Below are 13,268 nucleotides of genomic sequence, written 5' to 3' on the forward strand. Positions count from 1 at the left end.
CGTGACGGGCAATCGAAGTTTGAGCTTTCAGATACCTGTTCCACCTTGGCTTCTGAGTCTCTTTTGTCGGGTAAGACGGTACATATCTCTTTGAGTTTCGCGAAACTTGGCACTTGCCGCAACCTTCCTGCGAAGCCTTCGACCTTTCTCGATATCCGATTTATCTCTTCATCCGGTACGCCTTCCGAATCTGGCAATTCCCGAATCGCACTGAACCAACTGTTCGTTTTCTGTCTCGCCGCCTCTTCGTCATTGTAATTGTCATCTTCATGCACGGAGAGTACTTCCGAGTCATCAATATACACCCCATCTTCCTTCATTTGAGCGATCGTCTCTGTACCATTGAGAACGTCAAAAGCTCGCTGTTTGCGATGCAAATATCTCCACCCAGCAGAGGCAAGAGTCTCCCTGGCGTCTCGAATGCTTTCTCCTCGCATGGGATGGCCTTTCCGCCGCCGAGGGCCAGACAATCTTGACTCCTTGCTTCCTGCAAGACTGCGCGTAATGCGATGTTGGTCGCGATGTCCAGCGAGAATCTGTCGAAAGCGAAAGCGCTTAATTTCAAATGGCTTGCGTTCAGCCAGCCGGGCGATGACGGCAAGCGCGTGGACACGACGTAGTTCGCGTGAGTCTATGACCATGTCGTGTGCAACCTTCTCCACGTAGGCCGCGCATGGTAGGCGATTTCGGTAGACGCTGTCTAAAGTGTGTAGAGCAGTAATGTAGCGATGTGCAAGGCGTGTTTCTACTGGGATAGCACGCAAGGACGACATCTCCACTCGAGGGTGTACATTGCTTAACGGATGCTCGTTTCCCACATTGGGCTCACTCCGAGGCCATTTGGTTCCGCGCACTCTCTTCGTCTGGAATGGTGATGCACTTTGTCGAGAGAAAGTGCGACGATCGCTTCCACCTCCCTCGTCGGATGGGACACTCGCGCAGTCGGGAGAGCGAGGGCGTTTTCGACTCACTTGAAGATTTCTCAGGTGTTCAGCCGTTTGCGATTCACGTCGATTTGGGGCGGAGAAGTCCCCAGGGACTGAAGTGATCAACTCAGGCGGTGGGCCACGTTCACTTTGCCGTGTCGGAGATCCGAAGTCTCGATCACTGCCAGTCGCAATGTGGGTATGGGGCGTGCGATGTGGGCCAGCACTCAGGTCGCCGAGTTGTTGTGCTGGCGAAGGTCGACGTGTCTCGTCAGATTCGGGGGTAGACAGGGGAGGCGGAATCTGGGCAGCAAGTGGCGGCGGCGAGCTATTGCTTGAGGGCAGCGGAGAGTTGCGGTTGTCATCGGAAGGTACAGAAGTGTACGCAGGGGTTCGGGAAGGAGAGGGAGGGACTGTCGATGCAGATGATAAACTGGCAGATGGCCGCGAGGTCATGGTGGCTGCGGTGTACCCATTAAAAGACTCTGAGGATAAAAGGCAAATGCAGCGGCGGCCTTCATACAGCACGGGAGCGACACAACAAATGGCGATACGTGTGATAGCATGGGTCTAACAACGGTGAGCGCGAGATGGTCGAGAGATTGCCTTGATGTTTGTACACGTGTATGACAAGAGGAAGGGACACTGCTGGTATGCGCCGTGTTGCGAACCGGCAAGAGCTTCCAACCAATAAATATTCGACATTTGGAGGGCCATGCACTTGATCCGCACGGCACTTCTCAGACCAGTGCCCTCCCGATAAGTGGCTCTGTGAGCCCAATGCTGCTTTTGTCACGACATGTGAGAGCTGCGTATTGCCAAACCTCGGACCTCAGTGAGCATCAAACGCAACTTTCTGCTTCTCATGCATATACCGAGCATCACCGGAGAGAAGCACTTCTTCTTCGCCGGCCTCAGACCAAGTCACAACTTCTGTCCAACATGATATCATTCATTACATGCGCCCCGCTCACCTCTCGACCTGCATTCTTGGGCACATCAACCTCGCCATCGACACCCCCCACCCACTCTCCCTCTCGCCTCTCTCGTGTCATTCAAGTGACCGCTACAGCCACGCAGCCCTCCAAAACAGATGTCTTATCCGAACCTAGAGCGCCCGAATCGGACCTGCCACCGGCGCAACCCACACAGCCCCCGTCGTTACCCGCCGGGTTGGGGAATGCCGTTCCCTATTTTGCCTACTTTTCCAATATGAATCCCAACAAAATTGGTCCCATGTCACGCCTTCGGCTTCGACGATTCCCAATCCTTCACTCCGCCGTCGCTGTCCTCGACAACCATCGTCTTGTCTTCAACCTTCCTGGGCTACCGCCTGAGCCCGCCAACGCTAATATAGAGCGCAGCAGAGGCTCACAAGTACATGGCATCGTTCATTGGGTTAATCGAGATGAGTTTCAAAGACTTTCCTTGTCAGAGGGGGTCCCCCCAGAAGACAGCCCGCTGAATGCGCTCCCAGATCTTCTCAAAGTCGGTTGCACAGAGCAAATCACGGTTTCAGTTCGCACAGGACCAAGCGAGGAAGATCGTATCGACGTGCGAGCGAAGACCTTCGTCTTCTATGGAAAGAGGACACCGGCATTCATTCGTAACGCCATCAGACCGAGTAGACGATACGTCCAGGTCGCTATTGATGGCGCGGAGTTTTGGGGAATAGATCAGAGTTACGTTACCGATGTCCTGAAAAAGTTGGAAACAGCGGCCGGGTTTGCAGGCGGATTCGGACTCCATGTTGAACAGCGACCCCACATCTTGGATAGACCGAATCCAAACGTCAATTTTGGAAAGGTTTCTACTGAAATATACAGCCCGTGGCAGCCTATTCGTGCAAAGAGAGCAATGAAGGTGTTTGAAGAAAATGAAGAAAGCAGGGATGACAGCAAATTGTCATTACTGTTTCTGTCTGACGCTTCGAAGGACCTAGCAACAGAGCGCAGGAAAATGTATTACATCCCCGGTATTGATGGCTCTGGGAAGAGCATTTTGTCACAGGTCGCAAACATTGACGAAGATGGGGAGTGGGTATTATCCAGTGTGAAGTACCCTTTTGGGAATAGGCAGTCGCCCGAAGAACTGGCAAGCTCCATTCTGGAACTGATATATGATGATGCCAAAGGGGGCCCGGTATCAATTATTGGTGAAAGTATGGGCGGGGCATTGACCGTCATGGTATCACGCGAGAACATACGCAGAAAGCGAAGTCAAGAGCAGAAAACACTGAACATTGACCTTGCTCTGATGATCAACCCTGCGACATGTTACAAGCGGTCTGCAGCAAGACCATTGTGGGAATTTTTGTTGTCTATTGGTTTTACTCACGAGCACTATACCGTTCTAATGCCCTTCATCCTTCTTCCTTTCATTCTTGATCCCGACTCTGTGACGCAAGATATCGGCCCAGATCTGGTCCCTAGATTGCGCAAAATGTTGGCTGCCCTATCAAAAATGGCGGACATTTTGCCCCAAGACGCGTTGTCGCACCGAATGGGAATCCTCTCAAACTGTTCTATGTCCGGTCAGGAGCTTTCAGAGCTGACTCATGAGTTTGGACCTAACGAAATTGGCGTAATCAGCACAGTCAACGATAACTTGATACCCAGTCTCTCTGAAAATTACCGCCTTCAGCGTTATATACCAAACATTTACTCTGCAGTTTTGCCGTATGGTGGACACTCGCCGATGTTCGACAAGCGCTTTGTTCTGCCGGATTTGTTAAGACCATTTAAAAATGGCTTCCGAAAGACTACGGAGTCTACCTCGCAAGAAACTGTTTCTCCAAATCTTGAGAAGCGGAGGGACGCACTGAGGAAGAAACTAGCAAAAAACTCAACTGATACGAATCCGACAGCAGATAAGTCTCTGGCTGAAATGAGCAGGCTGAAATCCCTTCTCGGACGTTGGAACACAGAATGCTCACCTGTCTTCGTCGGCGAAGAGAATCTTCCCGATCAGACTGACGGGAAACCTGTTCTGTTCATTTCAAACCACACGCTGTTGGGTTGGTTGGATGGAATGTATCCTAGCATGCGAATATTGTCCTCAAAGAAAACTCTTCTCCGTCCACTTGCACACCCTCGCCTGTTCGGCTCTGAGACCGTTCTTCTTCCGGGAACCACAACAGTCAGTTTAGACGAGGTTTCAGATTCGGGGGTAGTAATTGTGAGCCCTTCTGCCCTTCTCGAACAGTTGAGCAAGGGAAATTGGTGCATGCTGTTCCCCGGGGGTGCAAGAGAAGCATTGAAAGGTCAAAGCGATGAAAAGTACTCTCTTCATTGGCCAGACTCACCCGAATTTGTTCGTCCTTGTGCGCTGTTCGGAGCGACAATTATTCCTGTTTCCACAGTCGGAGCTGAAGACATGGTCAAACTTCTGGTGGATACCGAGGCCATGGGCAATTTCATAAGAACCGCAAACGATGCTCTGGGACGACCTGTCGATGTTGAAAGTGTCTTCGGAGACAACTCTCAAGCATGGAAAACCCAATCTACTTCACGACGACCCTTAATGGTGCCTCCTCTTGCTGTACCAACTCGTCCAGATCGACTGTACTACAGATTTGGAAAACCAATTGAAGTTCCAGCGGAGTGCCTCAACGACTCGACCCTGAGTATGAGTATTTACAAAAAGGTTAAAGAAGACGTTGCGGATGGTGTTCAAATCCTATTGCGAAGGAGGGAAGCGGACGCATACAGATCGCTTGAGAAGAGGAAAAGGTTTTGGCAAAGTTCTGATACAAGCATCGATCCACCTGCTAGCCCGGCGTGGCTCTGGACAAAAGGTTTAGGTGCATATCTGGATGAAGACTTGCAACCTCCATTGTGAGGGAAGCCAAACTGCTCATGTACCGTAGCTCAGTGAAACTGTTTCCGTGTCGTAGTAACTTTTGGCCAGTCTCTTAAAATTGTGAAATGCTCGCACGGCTGGTAAAATGTCTGCAGATATGAAGTCCAGCAAATTTCCCACCCACTACAGTCGTTTAGAACAGCGCGTGATAGCAAGTTTCATGAGATCGAGGAAAGTGAGTGTATTAACATTTATATTTCACAAGACGATCGTATACTGAGGAAGAACGAAAACGGAATACTGGTTAAACATACACGTTCCGTCTCTTAACATTCTGCTCACCTACAGGAAGAACTGAACAACGATTAGTTACTGCTGCCCAGAACCCCTGACTGTTGTCTGGTCTTCGCCTACTGATTTCTTCTCTACCGCCTTCGCTTTGAAGAATCTACCCCTAAATCTTGGGCGGGTGTCGGCGAGACGCTTCCTCACTTGGTACCGAATAACAGAAGACTGCTTCTTCCTGCGCATCTTCTTGGCTTTAAACCTTAGCACAGCTGCCTTTCGCTGCTCCGGAGTGTAGCGAGTGATGGGAGAGGCCTGTGGCCTTGCGATGATATGCGGATGTTGTCCTTGAATGTGAATTGCAGAAAAGGGCGGCATGGCTGGATGAACTTGAAAAGTATGCGTCGGAATACTGTGCGCATAGTAGTGGGAACCGGCGAAGTGTGGGTGGGTGGGTACCAGTAGTTGCTCTCGCCACGGGCGACGAGGAGGGGATGACTGAGAGGGTTGGTATGGCGGAGTAGGGTACTCTGCGTCGATTCGCGTGGGAGAGTGTGGACTCTCGACGTTCTTGAAAGTAACTTTACCCTGATTGCTTGAGGGGTGTGGGTTGCGATGGCTTGTACTCATGCTGATGAGAGCAGAAACCAATTCAAGGTCCTGCGCAGTGTTCGTGAGGGAGGAGGACGTCATTGCGATTGCTTGAGAATGAGGGCAGGAAGTTCAGGGAAGGGAGGGGTCGGTTGTGATGGGAGGAGATTTACTGCCGCGTATGGGCGGCAATATGTAGAAGAAAACCTACCGGATCTGTACGGTGGCGGGACAGATGAAAAGCGGGCGGAATGCAGTGACGGGAGGCGGAAGACCAGAGGCTGAAAAGAAGATTTGGGGCTGTGCGCTGCGGGTAGCCAAGGAAGATGGAATTGGAGCGTTGATGGCGAGCTTCTAATGGTTTTTGGGAAGGAGAATTATATGTTCTGTGGTTGGAACTGCCGAAGGATTACCACGGCAACCACACAGGAAGATTCTTTACATAGAGGCGCCCCTATCTGTTCGCCGCAGATATTTGTGCTGTAAAAGCTGAGGACCAATGAAAAGGATCAGAGGCGGGGGACATATCGGTGAGCGGGCGTTGCGGTGTCTGTTCGAAAAATATCATCCAAAAAATTATCCCAAATTCTGCTTCGGAGAGCCACAGCTAGATACATCCTGCACATGGGTATCTTCCGTTGTGCCCAGGACTACCACTCAGTGACGTCACCCTTCACCCCACATGACATGAATCGGGATTCCTTGCGTCAAGGCTCTTGAACGCCACTTATTTCGGAAACTAGAAGGTGGCCCCTCCATCTGGCCCAATCTCGAGTTATCAGGATGGTACCGTCGGTCCTCAGGTTTTAGTCAAGATTGCACTGTCGACGTGTAGGATGGACACGGCCCCATGCTGACCAACGGGCTCATCACCAGCATGAGTCGTTGGCCACTACCAGCCCCGTCGCGGATACGTGCAGCCTCTTTCCTTGTCATTTCCAACTCCTGCACCCTGAAGACACTACTCTTTTCAAGACGTAAACTGAGTGCAGTGGTGCGTCGTCGGTTAGCAATTTCAAAGAAGTCCCGCCAAACCAAAGAGCAAATGCACGGGCGGGATCGTATAGAGCTCTACCGCAGGGTAGCCCTGCTACTCAAATTTCTATTCTGTAAACCGGGTGGCTTTATACGGGACTGGACGTATGTAACGTAGATCTAGCAGGCACAAAGAAGACCTGGTATTGATTTTCTCATGACTCAAGCTTGCCATAGAGCAGTAGTCCTCACTCGCTTTGATCGTGACGGAGCTGTCCAACACGCCAACTCCAGCGACTTTGGATGTGGCTTGAAGTATTTCGTCAGCATATGCATAAAACCCTGTCCGTACAACGATCAGGGATGTACGGTAGTTACCCTTCAGGATCAAAGAACGATTTTAGTCTGTGGTTCTGGTGTGCTTGGTTTCTAGACAGCACACACCAAAATTTCGAGTTTCCGCCTCCCGAATCCCCAGAGCTGCAGTAGGGGTAAAGTTTATGACAAATGCTGTTTTTGCTGCACGAAGGGCATTTATCGAACGCTTCGTGGCCTTGCTCCGATACGCTGAGTCAGCGTGCCTTTGAGCGAATGAGTCCAGACTGCTGCGCTCATACTTACCACAGAAATATACAACTTCGGCGCAAGAGGTTAGTCTCGCGGACAACAGGAGAAACGTATTTACACCCTTGAGTGGCTTCCGCAAAGCTCAAGCCATAGAACTATGCTTCATGATATCCACATCTATTGCAACTGGGAGAATTTTTCTACCAATGTAACTGCCGGAATGAACATACACTATACGCGCCTGGTTCCATTTTTTACGCTCCACGTTTAAACATGACTTTCTGGAAGAGCAGCGAAGAGTGCCCTCAGTCTCCATCAGGTTGCTTTCGGGCAGCACACATAAACTGAGTTCTCGACTGTCATATAAGTCTGCCTTCAATCAGATTCACTTTCATGACCAAGAATATCATCTGTTCTCGCCCCTGGATCCGTACCAGGGGGTTCAATGTTGTACTTTAGATAAGATTAAAACAAGGGCATGGAACTGCCCTGCACAGCAAATGAGTCCTAAATGAAACAACGCGGATATGCGAATCATAAGTGGACCCTTTTTTGCTCTGGGCAGCTCTGGCGAAATCCACGAGCCCATTATCCGACAAGCGCAAGGCTCCTTGCACCACTGCCCCCGTCTGCGTCGATGCCAGAACATGGCGAACAATTTGAGAAAAACTACAATTGCCGTGAGAACGTGCCAAAGAATTAAAGTTGGTTGACTCAAAACTGAAGCAATCTCGTTCGGTGACGAAAAAGACCTAAGCTGTGCTTACATTCACGGGCAAAGTCTGATTGGGATCGTCGACTTTCTGCCAAGCCATCAAACCAACCCTAGTCGAAAAGTAGTTGGAATATCACATACCAAGCGTGCAAAAGCGCTCCTCTATAGGCATTGGCTATAGACATGAGCAAGATTATTTCCAATTGCTCTCGTCGCAATGACAGATTTCAGAGAGCTAGGACACAGAGCTCGTCACATTTTTACGCCAGTATCAACGTTCCGACTTAGAGTATTTCGGCGGGTTGTGGCGCAAAAAGTTCTTGAACGAGCACATTTCATCGTCATGAGAGAAATGCGAGGCTCCAAGAATATTTGCTGTAGCAACAGCAGACTCTAAATTGTCTTGGACATCGGACAACGCAATGTGAATTCGATCGAGCCGCTCGAGCGCCATTGTAGTTCGTTTTGCGGCCACCCCATGCTTTTCCATAGCAGCGTTGAGTCTGACAGACTTTTCTTTTGCAGCCATAATCTGTTGCAAGAGCAGAGCCTGTCGATTCAACACGCTGGCCATCTTCGGTCCTCCTGTACATTGCTCTAGCACGGCACTGACTGTTGCTTCATCAATGCCCAAGCGTGCCCAGCGATTTTGTTCTGCTCGCGAATCTTCCGATAATTCCCTCGTCAGGTCATCGATCGAGGTCCGTTCTGGCAAAACATTGTTGCCGGCGTGCCCTTCTTCTTTTCTTCCATCTCCATCCACGTTAGAGCCGTCGGACTGCCCGGGGGTGCCTGCTGTCCCATGGCCATCAGTAGAACCTGAGGCCTCAGTTCCCTCAAGAGTTGTGGACTGCACGCGTGAATTCGGAGTTTCCTCGACTCCCATCAACAGACTATGGAAAACGCGATTCAATTCATGCATGACAAGCGTGCCCTGCAGCGCTGAGGGCATTTCATCCTTGACACGGGGAGGGGGTAAGATTTGCTGTGGTAAATTCAAGGAGCTTGACTTTGCCACAACTTGATCCAGTTTTGTGGTAGGTTGTGATGAAGTGGCCGATTGGCCCGTGCCTTCAACTCGGTGCACGCCGGCATCTTTGCTCGAGGCGGGCACGTTGCCCCCGCCAATGCTTTGTTCTTGTCCCATTCATCCGTTTTTCCTGGATGACTGGATACCGTTCACCTCGCAGAATGACCTTTGTTTCAGTTCAAATAGAGTCTCAATATGTTATTCGCTCTCCAGATGCGTGGGAGAGATCAATACTACCGTATATGAGACTCCCCCACATGAGATGATACTGATCAGGAGACCGAAGGAGCCACTTTTGGCTTGTGGAAGAAACACGTGTACAAAAGTAACGGAGGGCACGGAATAAGCATCGAGAAGAGGCTTATAAATTTCGGATATCATTTCACACCGCAATTCGAAATCTTCGGGGATGTAGGTGTGTGTAGAAGCGTTTCTACGGTACAACATTGGTTACCGACATCATGTCATGTTCTTTATCGACCGTGCCTTGCTTCTGCAGTTTGGGGTTTATGCCTTGCCGGCAAACATCGGAAGAGACGGCGAAGAAAGAATACTGCACCCCCCCTACGATTCTTGCCGGGGCAACAACAGACCGAATGGGCTTTGTCAATACTTATCAGACAGCAAATGTTTCACGCTCCCATCACGGACTTCTTTCTCTGCCTGTGGGGCAATTGCATGCGGAATGAAGAGACTTGTTCGCTCTAAAGGGCTTTCATTGTCTAATAATAAATGCTCAGTTTCTTTAATTTTACACACCAACAGTCAATACCGTAACGAAAAAACGGCTTGAACCGCGAAGTGATATGCATTGTTGAGTTGCATTACGAGTTAGAACACCACCTGTGAGTCGGCGATGCCATTCGAAAACGGATTACATTGTCTTCCTCAGTTGCTCTCTTCTACTCAGCAACTGCACAAGCATTTCGACGGATTGCAACCAGGGTCATGGAATGGCTCGCGTTCGTATATCTGTCGCGAAGATTGCGTGTCTCCCGACCAACCCAAAATCTTCGGAAGGGATTTCCGGCGAGAAAAAGTTAAGCTTTGATCATGCATGTGTTGGAACATGCTCCTCAGACTCGCAACCTCCTCTTCTAGCTTCCGTATGCGCTCTTCGTATCGCTCGGCTCTCCAATCGAACTCATGGTTGAAGGTATCCTTCCGGAGAATGGCTCGTGCCCGCTTGTGCACGCGCTTTAAATAGGCTGAGCCGCTACGTTGCACGTCACGAGCTATCGACTGCACTGCATCCTGAGGTGCTTCAAGCTTGTCTGATACCATCTTCTTTGACAATGCTCCGATGATAATTGCAAGTGCATGTGAAAACTCCTCAAATGTGTGAATTCCGGGTGCATGACCAGTTTGATGCGGACTTATATGCTGTAGCGACAATGGCTGGCCCATGTCGAAATACTCGCCGAGGTCCAACTCAGATGCCATCACTGCTCGTCGCAATGCACGTGAAGGCAACTCTCCGTCCACAGCTATGTTTTCCACCAGTATCCCTTTCACTTCCTCATCAGATTGTGAGCGCGCGTCTGAAATCCTCGGCGTACTTGGTTCCGCGTTACCAGGTTGAATTCCATTGTCAGATTTAAGAGCTTCGTCCGTGGGTCTCATTTTCTGGACTCCATCCTTTGAGGAGGAAAGCGGTGTCATAGACCTCTTCACTCGCGTGTGCGTTTTCCTGAGATCAGTGGCATAGAGGTACACAATGGTCCTGTACAGCTCAAAGAACACATCCACAGGATTAGTCCCGGGAACGTTAATCATTGCGGATATACACATATGGAGTTCTTGGGTGGTGATGTTTTCGTCCTCAGTTTCAAGCCCTCCTCCGTTTTCTGCTAAACTCGAAGGTTCGCTACCCTGGCTTTCTTCCATACTCAAACCATGTCCAGAACCGCTGCTGTTCAAAGTCGATACGGACGGGTAAGCCTCGTCGCCAAGAACGTTGTCGTCGGCAGACCGGCTTGTATATCTCTCCTTCCTGTACCCTTGCAAGACAGCAATCAGCGAGGCTCTCCGCGTAGCCTGCGCGAGAAAAAGGATCGATGAAGAGTAGGAAGGTGTTCCAGTCCATGTTGCCGGGCTGGCCGGCAAAACGCGAATGAGGGCCTGCCATGACCGCAAAGAGTCCAAAGTGCCTTCATCGGACAACCGCGGAGCCGACGAGCGTGCGGCGTTCTGAGCCAAGAGACGACCTGTGGCGCTAACAGAACGAATGCATGTTTCGATGACCAGTCGAAGGGTCACCGGTTCCGGCATGATCATCTCTAAGGCTTCTTCCGCTGTTGGCGGGATAGCAGCGACCAGCACAGTTAATGCGTCGACGGCAGTGACAATCTTGCTCACCTCCCACAAGCATCCATCTTCTCTTCGTTGCAGTGCCTCAGAGGCATGCAGGAAGGCGCTATTGATAGTGCCTGTGAGTAAAGCCAACCTTTGTGCGCATACCACAGGGACATGAAGCAGGACCACTTTGAGTAGGGAGTTACAGGATACTGCGGCAAGACCCGTGCAATCCATGTTGGGAAGACATATCGCACTTTGTGGGAACTCTGCAAGCCTCCGCCTTGTGAATGGAGCCCCTGTTCCGAATTCGATAATTCCAGTCTCGTGAAAAGAGAAAACACCAATTTTGTTGGCGTCGGCCTCGCGCACTGGTCGAAAAAGAATCTCAAGGACTACAGAATAGATGCGATGACCATGGCTTACGAAAACGTCGGTCATGGCGTCGCTGTACTCGTTCACTTCCTCAATCTTATGAGAAATTGCGTACTGCTTAGAAAACGTGGACTGAGCGATGTCAGCAAGTGTGCTGATCACTTCAACACGATCACCCAGGTCAGGATTGACACGCTTTGCCAGCAACTTCTCAAAGATGTACATGGCCGTGGCTGCATCGCGTTTTATCGTAGCTCCCCGGCGTGTTTTCGCGCTGCGGCGCTCCGGAGCTGGCACTTTCGGCGTATCTGTGACATTGCTGAACATGGAGCCTTGATTGCTTCCAGCTTGCGAAAATGCACCAGAGGCCGTACTGTGCATATCATCGATGTTATCTGCGCGGTGGGCGTAGCGGCGGCTAAAAGTCCCATCTTTGCGGTAGCGTCGTTTGGAGGAGCGATCCTTTCCATCCGCGGGATATTCAAGTGGGCGGACTCGGCGAGCAAAGCCACCAAAGAAGGCCTTCAAAAAATTCCTCTCCGATCTCATGGCTTTCTTATCAGCTGCTCGGCGCTCCGAGCTGAGGCTCGGGCGAGGGCGAAGCAGGAACAAAGCACTAAACGATGATCGGGAAGAGCGGCGTCGAACGAGTTGCTTTTCCGCTCGGCGCTGAACGGCAGCCTGACGAACGACGAGATGCAAAATTTCGGCCAGGCGCGAGAGCAATGCCCTGAGCAAGGAAGATCGATTTGAGCGGACTGCCGACCTGAGCTCCAGAGCTGCTCGAATGGAGGTCATCCAGGGGGTGGATTGGCACGAGGCGATGGCGGCGACCTGTCGCAATGCCTTTTTGGCGGCGTTTGCCACGCGCATGTCTGGGGAGAAAAGGGTGCGCAACAGGGCGGGGGCGGTGCGCTTGCGGAGGGGCAGGGCGAGGCGATCGAGCTCTGCGGGATGGACGCCGGCATTCTGGGCGACTGCGAAAAGAGCGGCGAGAGCGCCTTGGGCGTCGACGGCGGCGATGAGAGCGGCGGCATCGGCGGGATGCGGGGAGACCTCGGCATGTCTCATTGCGCGATCGAGGCGACGGGCGATGCGGTAGACATGGGGATGGACGATGTCGAAGACGGAGACGGCGGACGGGGGAACGTGCGGGATGAAGAAGCGTGAGTTTGGACGGGGTTGCTGGTGGTGCGGGGGGGAAGGGTGAGCCTTGCGGACGCGGGTGACGTGAAAGACGCAAATGTCGAAGACATGGCGGGCGGCTCTCTCCCGGTCGGTGGGGGAGACGGCATCGAGACGATCGACGGCTGTGGAGAGGCGGCGCGCATCCGTCGAGACGGAGGGTTTTGCCATAGATTGAGGATGGGGAAGGGATGGGATGGGATGGGAGGGGATGGGATGGGATGGGATGGGCAGGGCGGGCGGGAAGTGGAAGGGGGTGGGATGAGCGAGTGGGATGTTGTTATTCTTGAACGGTGGTAAGGGGACCGGGAATAATTTTCAACGGGAGAGGAGAGGAGAGGAGGAGGGGTCGGAGCCGGAAGAGGAAGATGTTGCGTGGGGAAACCGTTGCGAGACCAAGCAGTACTGTACCGTGTACAGTACCACTCTTGTCACGGCGGGATACTTGGCGTGAGGAATAAGGTGTGGTGCTTGATTGACCGGGCGGAGATCAAGATCGAGGGCGATCAAGGGGGTGGGGGGG

The 13,268-nt window shown here is 51.6% G+C and overlaps 2 protein-coding genes; one reads left to right on the top strand and one right to left on the bottom strand.

Moving 5' to 3' along the window:
* Positions 1-1,868: 1,868 nt before the first annotated feature.
* Positions 1,869-4,910, top strand: CHC_T00002571001 (hypothetical protein). XM_005713533.1 is given in 2 exon segments: positions 1,869-4,766; positions 4,767-4,910. 1 exon segment carries the CDS (start codon positions 1,869-1,871, stop codon positions 4,764-4,766), a length of 2,898 nt encoding a protein of 965 aa, XP_005713590.1. The 3' UTR covers positions 4,767-4,910.
* Positions 4,911-8,131: 3,221 nt separating this feature from the next.
* Positions 8,132-9,007, bottom strand: CHC_T00002572001 (hypothetical protein). Its single transcript, XM_005713534.1, has one exon. It carries the CDS (start codon positions 9,005-9,007, stop codon positions 8,132-8,134), a length of 876 nt encoding a protein of 291 aa, XP_005713591.1.
* Between the last annotated feature and the right edge of the window lie 4,261 nt (positions 9,008-13,268).

This window comes from Chondrus crispus, genomic scaffold (assembly GCF_000350225.1).
Source record: "Chondrus crispus Stackhouse genomic scaffold, scaffold_143, whole genome shotgun sequence".
NCBI classification, from domain to species: domain Eukaryota; phylum Rhodophyta; class Florideophyceae; order Gigartinales; family Gigartinaceae; genus Chondrus; species Chondrus crispus.

Coding starts and splice junctions, on each gene's coding strand:
- CHC_T00002571001 (XM_005713533.1), top strand. CDS start 1,869: ATGATATCATTCATTACATGCGCCCCGCTCACCTCTCGACCTGCATTC.
- CHC_T00002572001 (XM_005713534.1), bottom strand. CDS start 9,007: ATGGGACAAGAACAAAGCATTGGCGGGGGCAACGTGCCCGCCTCGAGC.